The following is a 16,877-nucleotide window of genomic DNA, read 5'->3' as shown; positions in this document are numbered from 1 at the left end:
TGGAAAGTGTTTCTAAGTACTGAAGTAGGGTAACATTTTACCCGGTTAGTTATTATTACAAAAAAAAATATTACACTGGATCTTGCAATGCACAAATCTAATGTGGTACGTTGTTGTGGTGTTTCAGGTCGGGATGATGGCCACCCGGTGGGGTCTAGTGACGTCGAAAGTGATATGGACGAGGGGTTTCAAACGCCGCTGGAGGATTCTGAAGACCTCAGTGATACAGAACCGGAGCATGGTGCGGCGGCCCGCGAAAGCCAGTTGTTCCCTAAGATCAAGACCCGCGGCAGCCCAAGGGAGCTTGTTCGTCTTGTTTCATCGCTCACGACACGGCAACGGCAAGATGTTAATGCCATGGGTATGAGTGGGTTGGTGGGGTTAAGGATTAACGAACTACCCCTGCACCTCGGCCATTGGTTGCTGTCTAATTTCGACCCGGTGGGAATGAAGATAAATGTAAGCCACGGGAGGTCAATTGACATTACGAGAGAGGATGTGGCAGCGGTGTTGGGACTTCCGAATGGATCGATCCCCATAACAGAACGTGATAGCCTGGTGGTATGCCCCGACCTGCGAGCGTGGAGGAGCAAAGTTAAAAAACGGGAGGGTAATATCACCGTGAAGGGGCTTACAACGCAGCTGCTGGAACTGAAGGGGGGCGGCGTATGGTTTAAGAGACATTTTTGCGTGGTGGTGGTTAGCACTCTGATCGCAAGCACACTCAATGGGTATGCAAACCAACGGACTGTGCACATGTTCCGCGATGTTGCCAGGGTTAGGGAGCTGGACTGGTGTGGGTACCTCCTGCGAACATTGGCCAGTACACATGTGAGTTGGATGCATCGTACTGGTACGCGTGTGAAGAAATACCCGGGGCCATTGCTGTTCCTAACTGTAAGTGGGGTGTAGACATACAAGGTGGGGTGTGTGGTGGGGGTTCTAGATTTTGCATACATAGTGATATGTTTCAATTATTTTCGTGCAGCTGTTGTATGTGGACAGGGTTGTTGTCGGTGCTCGGGATGTACCCAGGACCATACCAGCATTGCGCGGATGGACGCCAGAATGGTTAAAAGCACGGCAAAGACGGGAAGTTCAAGGTGGGGGATTCGGGAATGGTCAGCTGGATGCACCGCTCCGTGCACCGGCGGCGCGTGATTGGCGAGATATGCCGCAAGGAACTAATGGTGACACAGGGCTCCAGTCGGCTCAGCATGGACTCGATCCAGGTCCCATTATGGTATGTTATCGACGTGTTATGTATTCGGGGTTAATGTGATAGGTAGTGCAGGTTTGGTACCGCATGTCATTACTATATATGTATATATAATAATTCAGGGCTGTTACCACATGCCATTTCTATATATGTGTATCTAATAATACAGATCTTGTGCGGGTGTGCAGGGGGATGCACGGCCTCCTAATAGCCCACGGGGAGAACCGCAAGACACTCTTGGTAGGCCAACGGGCACGGCTGGATCACCACACACCCGAGCATAGTGCCGATATGGTATGGCAACTTAACTAGTGCAGTTTGTTTATTCCAGTGTCTATTATTTATTTTTATTGCTTGCGGGTGGTGGAGGTCATGGGAATAGTGTAAAAAACAGAATACTAGTTACTCAAAATAATCAAGATACTCTAATTGCCAAAAAAAAAAAAACAATAACTGAAGGTAATCGAGATGCTAGGTAGTGAGGTAGCAACTTTAACTAGTGCATTTTTTGTGTTATTCCAGTGTATTTAAAAAAAAAAAAAGATTATTAGCGGTGTTGTGCTGTGATTTATCTATTATTAAGTTTTTCTAGCTAGTTATATATTTAGGTTGTGTTTAAACAGGTATCTACAGTTTCTGTTCATGGCATTATTATATATGTATGTCTGACTCAGGACCTACAGGGGGATGCACCGCCTAATAATAGTCCACGAGGAGAACCGCAGGTCGCTCGGGTTGGCCACACGCCACGGCCAGTTCACCACGGGGCCGGGCCTAGTGCTATTACGGTAAAGTAGTGTATTTGTGCATTGTAATACTGTTTCGTACTGCCTAAATTATAGGTTTATTTAATTTGATTGTGGTGTGTATATCTAGTTAGATATGTAGGTGGTGGCTAAGTAGTTTATATACAGTTTCTGCGCATGGAACTATTATATATGTATGTCTAATTCAGGACATGCAGGAGGATGCACCGCCTAATAATAGTGCACGGAGAGAACCGCAGGACACTCGGATTGGCCAAGGGCCACGACCGGTTACGGTATGGCAGCTCATAGAAAATGTGTGCACAAACCACGCAGAATAGCCTGTTTGTGCATTGTAATACTGGTTCATACTGTAATAGCCCTAATTTCTTATTAAGTATGCACATCTGTTATGTGCCCGGTCAGATTTGAGTGCCCGGGCAGATTATTTTACCGTATCCCTGTGCTTATTATACAGGAGGTTGTTTAAATTTTAGTTTTATTTAATTTTATGTGTACAGGAGTTGTGTGGTTCATTTTTTTTTCCTTTGAATCATTTATAGGGGGATGCACGGCAAGTACCATAAGCTACTCGGGTTGAACAACGCCCACGCGTTCCTAGACCCATTACAGTATGCCAAAATAAACTGGTGCACTAGGTTATACAATGTGCACGAGTGTCCGTAACAAAATTGATTTAACTGCAGGTTGATGCACTGGTACATGCGGCGGCGGCACGTGCTAGGAACCCTACTGCACGAGTAGGAGACGGGGCTACACAAACAGTGCACAACGCCACCACTACAAGTTCTACCGGGGTATGCATATTGTTTCCTTACTATTGCACCGGTTGACGTTGCTATATTGTTTCTTTTCTAACCAATCGCTTGCCTGTAGGGGTTCCACCAAGAATTCGCAGCCATGACTAGGGACCTGCTAGCGATAGCCACACGGGTTGCAGAAACAATAAGGAAAAATCAAACACTAGCTTTCGAGGACCGAAATTTCCCGAGGATTGCCAACGTGGGTAATCTGTTATTAAGCTGGGCACGTAAAGGGACACCACAAACCGGCCCACAGCCACCTCAACCACGAACCGGCCCACAGCCACCCCAACCACAAACCGGCCCACAGCCACCTCAACCACAAACTGTGACGACTGGCCATCTAGACGACAACCTTTGGCAAGACTCGCAATTCATAAGGGAGCTAGACCGGGTGGAGGAGGAAGCAAGACGAGCGATAATACCAAGGCAGGCACAACAGGTTGCAACGCAGGACACAGGGGACTTTGAGGCACCAACATTTAGTCTAGGGTTGACTCAGGAGTTCGTAACCACGTGGGCAGACGGCAACACGCTAGGGCCGTCAACTGTACACACGCCAACTCAGCAGGTGAGGGGTATTAATAGGTACAGCCATGTGAATTACGCGCGATTTGCATGGTATTTTCTAACTTCTAGGTGCAGGTATCCATGCAAGCGCAACCGGGAGGGGGGTCAACAGCACAGCCCGTATCCCCAGGGGTGAGAGCAGGCCCGGATCGTCAGCCAAGGACCACCGTTGGGGCGGCAGACCAGCATTTTGGCATGTTTTTCAGCACCAGCAATGGGTACCCTAACATACCGTTACCACCAGTGTATGTCGTTTGGATGTGGCTGTTCAACTCCCCACACGGTCATCGGTAAGTTGCATGGATGTCACGTGCGAATATATACAAGCCTGCGTTGGCTCCGTCATTTTGTCTTTAAAAAAAAGTAAAAATACAGGAATGAAGTTCTATTCCGCCATGCCACGCGCACAGTCAGATGGTATCAATTTTTAACATTAAAGGCAAGGACGGATGTTGGGAAACCAGTGGTAGATGCATGGTGCTCGGTGCTCAATGCAAGGGAGCAACCGGGGGGTCGGGACATGCCTTCTCGATTGTTTGTGTCAGCGTCGGCGACGGTAGTGTGGATCATGCAATTTAATTTACATTCTTCGCAAAACAGTCAACACATAATGTTACACTATATACAATTAACAAGAGTATATATTCTTCGTAGTGCACCCATTCAGCACCGCACTGTGCACAAACAAACACAATTAGCATCTTGGGGTTTATATATATCTACTAACTAGTATTGGTGCAGATTGGGACGGTGGTGAACGTTGCAGCCAGGCGGGATCAAAGGGTAATGTGGTTTCAACGGCGTCTTGATGCTGAATTCCAAACAACTCACCATGTGGGGACAACCACATTGGACATGGTAAGACGCCAGTCGTGTTCCGAATAGGCGATCCAATCGGCTACGCATAGCGGACATCGTAGGCTAACCACTATTATTTGGGTTTTGCAGTATTTCTTCCCCGTATTCCATGAGGCACGATTCTACGTGATGTGCGTAAGTTTTAAGCATAATGGGTTTCTCATCATAGACAGCTCACCGACGACTAGCGTGGGGACAGAGATGTACGGCGCAGCTCCAAATGAGTTGGTAAACATCATGCACCCTCAACACTTAATACTATTGGTTAAGTATACTCGCACACCTGCTGAACTAATCTTTTGTTTCCAGAGGGACCTACTCGCCGCATACCTAGATAACAACCAGCACACTGTGCGGGCGCTGCGGTTGAGGAACATGCAGCCCGAGAGGATGAGGTTGGCGTGGTCAGACAACCCTACCAACGGTGACTCGGGAGTATACACAATGAGACATATGGAAGATTTTGTTGGTCAAGATCCCAGATATTGGCATTGTGGGTTGGGGACGGGGGATGCCGCAGTGATTGAAAATATGCGGACGAGGTTTCTGCATAACATCTTACTATGTACAGTCAATGCCAACATCGATGATATCCGCACACGGGCAGTGGAGTATGACCGCCATAGGGCCGAACAACTAATGGGAGGAGCACCACAATGAAAAACTCGGGTATGAGGTAGTGGCTGCTTAGATCTATTTAGGTTAGTGCACAGCCTGAGCAAAGTATTGGCTGTTTAATTTTGTTTAGTTTGGTGCGCAGCACTAGTCTTCATATGGGGTATATATACTTTTCCAGGCTGGAATAAAAATTTCTTCAATGTTATCTCTAGAAAATGCCGGCACAAATGCATGAAAGGGTTCGTAATTGTATTTAATTTTACACTACTAATTTGGTAAAGTACAACTTCAGTGAAATAAATACACCACTAATTTCATGCGACACATGAAATAAATTCACCACTTAATTTAACTTACTATCACCATAGACCATGAAAAGCACCAGGGGTATGAGGTTGAAATAAATGCATTATGAGAGGGAAAGGTAGGTAGCTTAGATAGTTAATTTAACACGAAATAAAAGAAACAAAAGACAGAACCATTCTAATTTGCTAATGATGATGGTATTTAAATTACATGCATGCAATACAATGCACTTTTACTCCAATCCCATTATCCCATCTCCACCCCAATACCCCTTTCGGCATTTATATAATGCATGCATTGCATGCTTCAAATAATACACATTAAATTTACCACTGCAACAATATATGCATGCATAAATGCTTTAATCTTTTGTTTTTGTTTGGGTAGGGGTATATGCTTGAATTTGCTTTAAAATATTTACTCTATAACAAAGGTACACAAGCATTTGGAAACTTTTTATCGGTATTACAAGCTTACACCACAAGAGAATCCCTAGGACAACATATATTTTCCCCACATTTGAACACCTTGAATCCCTAGGACAAATTAACAGCAAACAGAATGATAACATGAGTATTTAGATCCAAGAACCCCACTTACCAGTCATAATGCGGGCAGCCAAACACCCACACCCACAAAAAAAAAAAAATTAATAGTTTTTAGAAGGTTAACCAATCACCATTCAGGTACCACAGAAAGCAGACCCCACACACACTCCAAACACTCCAAAGTCATTATTAATAACCAGATACACATGCATCTGCACTCCAAAGTCATTATTAATAATCGGATACAAAGGATATAAACGTAGAGTTAATAAAATTAGCTAAAATCGCCAGAGGAATGAATTAATAAAATGGACCAGGACTATGTGGTCCAATGGTACCCGGGTTGGACTTCCATTTGGAAGATTGTGAGTTCGAGCCTCAGTGGAGGCGTTATTAGCTCTTTGTGTTTCAGTAGGTTGAGAAAGTATATGAACAGATACTACAATGTAATAGAGCTAGTAGCATTCAAAAAAAGAATTAATAAAATGGACAAACACTCCAAAGTCATTATTAATAACCAAATACAAAGGATAGAAACCTAGAATTAATAAAATTAGCCAAAATCCCAATGTATCTAATCATAACCAGTAATGTCTGTTTGGGCGCACTAATCACTTCAACGGACAGCTGCGGGCATTATGATGTGCATACTCGCCGCACACCCCGCACTTTCTGCTAGCCTTGCCACTCCTCTCAATAGCTAACTCGCGTTGGCTTTTAATTCGCTTGCCGGTCCCTTTGTTTTTTGCTTGAGCTGGCGGTTTGATAATTATGGACGTCGGCGGCTCCACACCGCACAAAGCTGCAATGGCAACACCGTTTCCTTTTGGGGGGTCAACGTCCATACCATCGCCCAGAAACTCGTCTCTTAATTCTTTTATTACCTGTAGCATTCGCGTTTGGCGCACTTTATTGCTTCCAACTATCACGGCACAATTGTGTATCTCAGTCCACAACTGACTAGGCACAGTTTCTAAAGGAGGGCAGTCAGAACATCGAGCACACCAGCTAGCTAGTCCTTCTTGCTTACACCATCGTGCTGCGATGTACCGCGATGGCAAGCTCACCATTTCGGCATCTTTGAACACAAGAAACATATGCCGGCAAACAAACCCCAATCTTTCAAACAACTTGCAGCTACATGTCGCAATAGTCAAAGACGGGGTATATTCAACAGTATGGACAACGTTGTACTCCCCTCTAATGTCGTAACGGATGCACTCACCATATGCATGGATCCCCACAACACTGCAATAAAAACATGCAGCTTCGATCTCTACCTGGAGCTCATAAAACACTGTTAAGGTAAATACCTGCGCCATGTGTCGCTCCAATGCTAAAGGAGTTTTGAAATCAGGCAAGGACCCTTCACTCTCAGCATTTAATTTACTTTGTCTGTGCCGTTGAGTTTCTAGGACGCTCTCAAATTGCACGTAGAACTCGACCAGACTACAATGTGGGCGTGTGTTTTTACCGTACGCACTGTTCTCCGCTTCTGAACGCGAGGTGGTACGTAGAACACCGCTCATGGGTAAATCTAAAAAATATGAAGGAATCCAAAACCTCCGGTCTGTGTATAATTTAGTAAACCATCGGTGCCCCGTTAAGTTGTACTTCTCCATTAATGACTGCCATTGCGTTTCAAAATCATCAATGCTAATGGTCTCATTCCACACAATGTTGTTAAGCTGGTTACGGAAATTCTGATCTTTTGATAGTTCAGCCCCTGACTTCTCACTCACTTTGGTCATGATATGCCACATGCAGTAACGATGACGGCACTCTGGCAGTACTCGTGCAATAGCACTCTTCATAGCCGGATCTTCATCAGTTACGACGCACAAGGGGCTCTTTCCCATTGCTGTTTTAAATCTCTCCAGGACCCACACGTATGAGTCAGTGTCTTCTCGAGTTACCAACCCACCAGCAAACGTAATGCACCGTTTGTGATGGTCTACTCCGGTAAAAGGTATGAACACCAAACTGTACCTGCAATACAACGAGTTCACACGTTAGCATGGTGGCAACAAATTTAGTGATTCGGACGCCGCCCAATTCCCACTAACATGTCACCAACGTGCACTTAACATGAACAATACAAAAATTCACAAAAACAATATTAAGTGACTACTACATTTCAGTATGATTAGCATGCACAGAATGAACGGTGTAACGTTGACATACCTATTCGTACCATACGTTGCATCAAAAGAAATCACATCACCGAAACTCAAAAAATTTTGACGCCCGGTGTGGTCAGCCCAAAAAAGACGCGCAACATGGTTTCCTTCATCAAGATAGTAATCAAAGAAAAAGTTCTCACAGACGTCATGTTTTTGGTTAAACATTGCAATGATCATCTCTCCGTCCTTATCGGCAACGTATGACTGGAGGTCCCGTTTGAAATTATGGAACTCCGTTTCTGTTGCACCAACGTTGGCGAACGACCCCACTGATTCCTTGTATAATCGGAAGCCTTTAGACCCACCCACGTTAACTTTAATACAATTCGTAAGGAACGCTTGCTGGGCCACGTCCAGTTTTCTGTTGATTCGCATAAACAGTTTCGAAGGCTCGGAGCACATGCGGTGGGTGTGTTCGGGAACAAAAATACTGACAATGAAGCCCGCACCTTTGTCTTTTGTGATGCAAATTCGAGCGTTGCAATTAACCCTGTTAGATACTCGTCTCCTACGTTGAGTGCTCGGACCACCACTGCCACCCTCTACTGGTTTTGGGGTGCTTCTACCGCCACCTTTTACGCCTTCTCGGTTGCATAACAAATAACATGTTGTAACCTTGCCATCACGGCCTCGCTTTAGTGTGCCTTGCCTCACAGAGAAGCCACATGTTCTCGCATAGGTCATATAGAAATGCACCCCTTCTGCTATTGTGTTGAAACGGTAACCGACAGCTGGGGTAATTGCACTATCCACGGTAGGCCACCAATATTTGACTGGTATACTGATGTACCCACCCGTGCCCACACTCTCTTGCCTCCAGTCAGCTGCGGGGGGGAAAAAAAAAGAATTATCAACACCCGAATATGCATACCAAAAATGTTAGTTTGAGCTATTATATTATAATAACTGTACCCAACCAGCAACAGAGTCAACATGTATCCCCAAAAAATAGACAAATTGTAGCAATATGCAGCCTGCCAAAAGGTTCAGAACATCCATTGCATGCTACCCGCCACAGTTTTCATTAAATGCATACTTCCCCATGACTTAATTAAGTAAAATCACAAATTTAAAGGATAATAGTTATAGTAAATTCATACACGATCTGTACAAGAACCAATTGCTTCTTAACCGTAAAATACTTGCGCAAATAGCTATATCAAATAAGAAATGTCTTGATATGATTTCAAACGAGATCGTATAAATAAAAAAAGTAGATTGTAAAGAATCCAACGGAATATTTTCAATGGAGTTCCCGGAGAATGAACTCCGGGAAGGTAGAGTAGAAATTACGATGATCAAATATGATAAAATAGTAAAACACGTTCAATCCAAAAAGATTTCTGATTCATTTTTTCCTTATGACACGATAATCAAATATAGATTCACGGATTTTTCGAGCAAAACACCAATCCGCATTTGAGTTCGGATTGGAATTATGATTCAAGTGAAGTAAGCCTATTTCTTTTTTTTGAAAACCCAAGCATACAACAGGATGCCACTATTGCTTCATAGAAAATGATGCCACTAATCTAAATTAAATCAAATAATTGATATGGATTACTATATATTCCAGTGGTGAGAAAATACCATATCATGCTAATAATGTCCTTAATGTAAGTTATGGATTACTAGCTTCAGTAAGTTAAAAAATCTTAGCCACCAAACAAGTAAAAGTAGACAATTTACTCTATAATCTCAAAACAACAGATTAGATAAACTTTATCAAACACTACCAACATGTATAACAACAATTACCGATCCTGAACAGAAAAATATGTCAATGTGATGTATACATGATGTTCCAAGTATTTAAATAGTTAGTTCATATACTATCATTCTAAGTGTTTCAGCAATCCATTGGCAATATTGCTGGCATAGCTACATGAGGCCCGATAGACATTCTGTAAAACTGATATGAACATTCAGTAGAAAGACAGCTGAACATTCCAATACTGAGCGTTTAACTTAAATGTGATGAAATTTTAAGTTCATAGATAATCAATATCCGATCCAACACACTGGGCTAGGGGAGCTTGGCTCATAGTACAATTCGCATAAACAAGCATTCCAAAAAAAAAAAAATGGAAAATTCAGAATTTCTTTCCACAACAAAGCTTTAAAAATTAAATTTCAATTCGTTCTCAACAGTAGAGGTAGAAGAAGTTTTTCCGAACTATTTGAACTATTATTGGTGCACCGGAAAAGGTTATTGGTTGGCATGGTACTCTGTGAACATGGGGGACGTACCTGGTGGATTACCCGGAGGGAGTTGCAGCGGCGGCATGCCGTAGTCGCCGGTAGTCTCTGGTGCGGTGCTTTCCATGGTTCCACGCGCAAATCTAACCACTGCAAAAGTGAAAAGTCTCTAAACATAGCATTTGACAAAATGTAAGCTTAATTAACTTCATTAAATTCTGACTGGCTTTTGGATGTCAAGATCAGAAGAAGAGTTCTGGCTCGTCGGTGGTTTGCAAGCGCATAGGGTATTGGTGCACCGGAAAAGGTTGTTGCTTGTCATCATGCTGCTCTGTGAACATGGGGGACGTACCTGGTGGATTGCCCGGAGGGGGTTGCAGCGGCGGCATGCCGTAGTCGCCGGTAGTCTGTGGTGCGGTGCTTTCCATGGTTCCACGCGCAAATCTCTCCAGGGTATGTGCTACGGAAAAACAAAAAAAAAAAAAACACAAATGATGAACGACCGCATAGTTTGCAGGAAACACGCACAGTTTATTAAAATTAGTTTATCGCAAACTCTGAAATGCACCCCTACATGGCAGTGCACGGGAACTACAATGCACCAAATCTCCAACCGTCAGATCGCACAAATCAGTGCACCACAACAGTCCACTAGTTCACATTAAAACAAGGGTGTGCACCAGAAAAGAACCCTATATATATATATATATATATATATATATATATATATATATATATATATATATATATATATATATATATATATATATATATATATGTATATATAATATATAATTTGTGTCTGCCTATTAAAGTCTGAGCAATAGTGAGGTTCGCCTACGTGATTGCTAGTGCATGCTATCCGTAGAAGGTCTGTGTAGCCTGTCGAAAGCGTGCCAGGGTCCTAACTGCACCGTTACCGGGCAAATAACGCTTGTACGGTAGTGTTATTATAACACGGCACAGATTTCCTTTCAACCATACACCAATAGTGTCCGTGCTTCTTAAAAGGCTTCCAGATCGCGCGTTGACGTTGCAATTTTCCCCAACAGTTAAAAGCGTTATTCTGCAACAGTCAGCCTTTAACATTATGGCACCTTCTGTCATACCGGATCTATCAAAAATTACCGCGCTTGATGGGAAAAATTACAGTAGGTGAGCTAAAAGAATGCTTATTCTTTTCGAACAATTAAAGTTTGTTTACGTGTTATATTCAGTTGCACCTGAACCTACTCCAACAGTGTTCTCTCCCTTTGGTGCTACAAAAGCTAACCATGATTCTGATTACACTCCGGGTGAAGAATCGAGAGAAAGCTCTCCTGAAATAGATTATATTCCGGGTCAAGAACCGGGTGTAACTCTGATTCAATTTAGAAATGACAATGCGGCAGCCAGAGGATACCTGCTGTCACAAATGAATGACGATTTGTTCGACATCTATGTCAAACAAGATTCGGCAAAAGTCATTTGGGAATCACTGTCAGAAAAGTACGGTGTCAATGGAACTGAAAATCAAAGTGTCAGAACCGTCTACAACGAAAGTAGTAGAAAAATCAAGAAGTTTAGAGGAAGGTGTTTTGCGTGCAGAAAGCAAGGACACCGAGCTCACCAGTGCTGCCATCACAAGGGCAAAACTATTAAAAGTCAATCTGACAGAGCAAGATGAGTATTGAGTCTCTTTAAATAAATAGTTATTTTGAGTAACTATGTTTGCTCTAGTTCTAAGGGTTCGCATGAAATATGGTTATCTTAGTACTGAATTCTAGTTGAGCTGTCTAGATTTTGATTACTTAGTAGTACTTATTTCTTTAGTATTTTGAATACTAATGACATTGATTGAAATAATTCGTGCATAGATATTACTCAAACTTTTTACTAAAATTATTTGTATAAAATTAAGAGCATATATCATAGGCTTCAATTGTAATTTAGTGAGAACATGGAAAAGTCATCATTCTTGAACACTCTGTCTAGGAAGATGGTTTTTAAGTAAACTTCGGTTTCACCACTCGACCTGGGAGTTTTAAGATGTAGGGTGTTGATCATGCAGGCTAGTTAGAGCGCCACTTGATCTTTACCTGAAATGAGGATGACTTTCATATGTTGCTAATACAATCAAAGCCTTGCAATAGAAGTTGTTGAAGTACTGCAATAGTAATATTGATCTGCATCCTATAAATGCTTTATATGAGGTTTAAATTCCTTAAGGGAAGGAAAAAATTGTGCTAGTGGCAACTGTGAAGTCTCATTGTTGAGAGATATTCTGAATAAATATGAACTCAAACATATTCCTTTTGTATGAGATTAATTTCTTATAAAGAATATGATGTGAAATTTGTGATTATGTTGTTCAACTTGATGTAGCATGTGGACAACATTATTTCTATGGCTTACTAACAATGAACATTTGTATATATATTATTTAAACTCTTGGTTGAGTCATATTGAAATACCTATAATTCCTAGTTAAAGGGTAATTGTGATCAATTGAGGTAACCAAGCTTGTTGAAATATATTCAACTGTTGAGCATGTATCAGGCAAAGTGCGAAGCTTCTATAATGCTCCACAAAGCAAATCGGCAAAACTCAGTCTACAAAGGAGCTAACGTTGGGCACCAAAGATCAGTCTGGGTAAGAGATCAAATACGCTTGACAAAAATATTTGTAAGTATTGCATTGTGGGGGTAATAAACTCCTTATATTTTCATCAAAAGTTTCTCTGTGGTATTGAGAATAATGGTGAAAGAGAATGTTTCATGTTAAACATGAAAATCTCAAGGGATTGTTTACGAGTAAACGAAGTACTCGTCAAAGTGCATGTAAGTTTGGTCAAGAGAATCAACTTACTTGAGGGCTAATTATGAGGATTAGTCGTTGACTCATTGGAAGGACTTAAAGTCCAAGTGGTAATGAATTCGTGGTGGATCCCACTTCTGTGGTCAAACGAAGCCATGAAAAGAGTTACAAAATAGTACACTAGTTGGTCATTCCGACAATGTGTGTACTTGTGAGGTTGAGCTACAGCTCTTAATGAATTCATAAATCTTTGAGAAAGGGTGGTTTTGTTGAGACAAACCTAATGAATTCACCGCATGTGAGGTTGAGCTACAGCTCTTAATGAATTCATAACTATTTGAGAAAGGGTGGTTTTGTTGAGACAAACCTAATGAATTCACCGCATAATGACATGAGTACAAAGTGCTCGTGGTGCCCATAGATACTCTGTAGCCAGTCATGGTGGTCTGTGTTGAGGTAGACTTGACAGAGTCGAAGGTCTATCCTAGAATAGACCTAACAGGGGATATCTCAGGGTCAAGAGTATGACCTCACATATTTTAAAGCGACCAAAGCAAATTAAGTGCGTTAAGTTCAAACTTTGTCTATTCGATGAGTTCAAGATCAAATTCACTCCCGTTTAGAGAAGTACTTAATGTCACTATATGACAGTTCAAGTTTTATACATTGGCATGAAAATTTGTTTTGATCGTTGTCAGGCAATGACAGCATCAGCCTAAGTCCCTTTAATGGTGGGGGATTGTTGGGAGCATTTAAAAGGAAAGGCTTCCTTTTGCCTATCCATGTTGTCCCACATTGGAAGTTTAGCCTCTTATACTCAATTGGGATGGTCTATGTTGAGATAGACCTAAAGAGATCCTTAACTTGAGTGGAAAAAGGCTACCATGGTCTATGTTGAGATAGACCTAAAGAGATCCCTAACTTGAGTAGAAAAGGGCTAACCGCCTCTTATGAAAGATAATGGGGTTATCCCAAGAAGCCGAGTGGCTAAGAAACATGGTGATAACCGTGTAATTGTGGAGGTGTCCATCACCTTCACCACATTGTGATTCACAAACTGTCGTTTGCATTGCAAATAACAGCCTATGATAGAAAGAAAAGACTTACAACTGATTTATGTCCTTGACTACTCTATAAGCCTTTAATGGTAGTCTATACTAAGATAGACTTGATAGAGTTAACAGTCTATATTGAGATAGACTTGATAAGACATAAAAATTTGTAATGCGATAAGACTTGTCAGAGTTAAAAGTCTATTTTGTGATAGACTTTGACAGGGTAGAAGTCCATTTTTGAGACAGACGTAACATTCTTTAATACTAAGGGTGTTCATAAGAAGTCAAAGAGTTTGACTTTTGTAGAACCTGCTTTTTGAGTTGGTGTGTGCATTCGAGTTCAAAATTTATCTAACCGGTCAGTTCAAGATTCACATCACTCCCGGGAAGAAAATTACTCAGTGTCACTACGTGTCAATTCAAGTTCTCAAACACTGACATTAAGATCAACTCATTTGTATTGCTCAGACATTACCTTCTTCTAGCCCCTACTTTGAATGTGTGGGGGATTGTTGGAAACATTCCATTCAAAGCAAGCAGCGCATAATGTGGATACATGGTCACTAATGACTTGTCACGTACAAAGGAGTGGCTGCATGGGTTGCTCATTTCCACTCCCTAATTTCTAGCTAATATGTGGATGAAATGAGCTGAAATCTCTCCTTTGTACAGTATATAAAGGAGTTTGTCTTTTTGTCTAAAACACACAAAAAGAGATATCTTCTTCTTCATTCCTTCTCATACTCATTATAATATATATATATATATATATATATATATATATATATATATATATATATATATATATATATATATATATATATATATATATATATATAATATGTATATATAATATATAATGTGTGTCTGCCTATTAAAGTCTGAGCAATAGTGAGGTTCGCCTACGTTATTGCTAGTGCATGCTATCCGTAGAAGGTCTGTGTAGCCTGTCGAAAGCGTGCCAGGGTCCTAACTGCACCGTTACCGGCAAATAACGCTTTTAAGGTAGTGTTATTATAACACGGCACATATTTCCTTTCAACCATACACCAATAGTGTCCGTGCTTCTTAAAAGGCTTCCAGATCGCGCGTTGACGTTGCAATTTTCCCCAACAAAACCAGTCACAAGTATATATTGAAGTTCTATTCTAACACAGTTGTGAGAGAATTCAAGGATGCAACTTTCTCTAGGTATATTTATGACAAAGAAGATGATGATTTCTTTGATGAGGTGCAGTATTGTTTGCATTTGTGATTACTTATTTGTCACTAATGTTTTTTTCCTTTTTGTGTAACTTTATTTAGTTATTTAACTTTTCCTGCCTTTTAGGACTTTCTAGATGGAGAGGTGACCGAAAGTCGTATTGGAACTCTGGAGTGTAACAAGCAATGTGATGCAAAGGATGGTGCATCTGTTAAGGCTGAGGAGGTTGAGAAGCTAGATTGAAATTATTAATAAAATGTTTTCTTGTTGAGAGCCTAGCCATTTATGCCTTTGGGCATTAAACATTGTTTCTATGATTGATGACGGGCATTTTACTGACATTTGTCTCTGATCATTTCAATGTTTTTGTTATATTTTATATTAAAACTTTTAAAATTTGTGTTTTTTTTAAAAAAATTGTAAGATTGCATGGTTTTACATCACTTTGAATATGCATTTGTTTTATTGGTTTATTCACACCATGTTTAGAGGTGAAATTATAGCTTAAAAATGAATATTACAAGAAAGCATTATTAACTAAGAATAAAAACTGCACAGAATTTAGGCCAATTGAAAAAGAAAATGAATATTAATAATTGACTAAAAATGAAAAATGATCCAAACTGACTCAAATGCAAAAAAAAAAAAAAAAAATGGTCAGACAACCCAAACAATGTATAGGTAAATTGGTAAAGTATTTTGTTATATATATATATATATATATATATATATATATATATATATATATATATATATAAATAGTATAGGTATTAGAGTCACTATCAATAATAATCACAATATATATATATATATATATATATATATATATATATATATATATATATATATATATAATGATATGGCGTGTTTAGTTTAAATGTCGACTAACGTGTTAAATTTTCTCTACAACATCATATCGGCCCCTTACTTGATTTTTCTGATTCAGTCCTGGTGTACAAGTTATCAATACACATTATTACACCCACACAATTTTTATTCCCATTATAACTTTACCAATATTAACTTGAATCATATTTAGTTGATTTTTAAAAAAAAAATTATATTTAGTAGATTTGTATACACTATACACATAATAGTATCTTAGTATCTTCTGTAATCTGACGTCATTTGCAATTTTCTCAAGCACACTTTAAATAATAATCACAATAACGTATGATATATATAATGATATGGCACGTTTAGTTTAAATGTCGACTAACATGTTAATTTTTCTCTACAACATCATATCGGCCCCTAACTTGATTTTTCTGATCCAGTCCTGGTGTACAAGTTATCAATACTCATTATTACACCCACACAATTTTTATTCGCATTATAACTTTACCAATATTAACTTGAATTATATTTAGTTGATTTTTTTTGAAAATTATATTTAGTAGATTTGTATACACTATACACATAATATTATCCTGTATCATGTGTAATCCGACGTCATTTGCAACTTTCTCAAGAACACTTTAAATGTCAGAGATGTGATGTATGAACATTGATGATTTTTGTTTGTACGTATTTAATTTTGTGCCCATATATGCCTTTTACCCATCCGGCCATCAATACAACAGAGAGTCACTTTCTTTAACCACTGTTAATATCCCCTTTCTCCTTCTCTTTTCTTTGACTGTAAACAGAGAGACAAATACAGAGTTGCTTGAAACACACTTACCTTTCATTTATCTTCTTTACTTTGCACCAAACAAAAAATCCTTCATTTTTAACCAGACCAAAATCCT

The 16,877-nt window shown here is 40.1% G+C and overlaps 1 protein-coding gene across 1 annotated transcript; it reads right to left on the bottom strand.

Annotated features, from left to right (window-relative positions):
* Positions 1-6,300: 6,300 nt before the first annotated feature.
* Positions 6,301-10,499, bottom strand: LOC109192015 (protein FAR1-RELATED SEQUENCE 5-like). The gene is made up of 4 exons (XM_019342643.1): positions 10,424-10,499; positions 10,123-10,221; positions 7,874-8,696; positions 6,301-7,678 (listed from the first exon to the last, which is right to left on the bottom strand). The coding sequence occupies exons 1-4, from the start codon at positions 10,497-10,499 to the stop codon at positions 6,301-6,303; spliced, it is 2,376 nt and encodes a 791-aa protein (XP_019198188.1).
* Positions 10,500-16,877: the final 6,378 nt, after the last annotated feature.

The sequence above is a fragment of the Ipomoea nil genome, unplaced genomic scaffold, assembly GCF_001879475.1.
Source record: "Ipomoea nil cultivar Tokyo-kokei standard unplaced genomic scaffold, Asagao_1.1 scaffold1735, whole genome shotgun sequence".
NCBI classification, from domain to species: domain Eukaryota; kingdom Viridiplantae; phylum Streptophyta; class Magnoliopsida; order Solanales; family Convolvulaceae; genus Ipomoea; species Ipomoea nil.
This window is presented reverse-complemented; position numbering and strand designations above follow the sequence as displayed.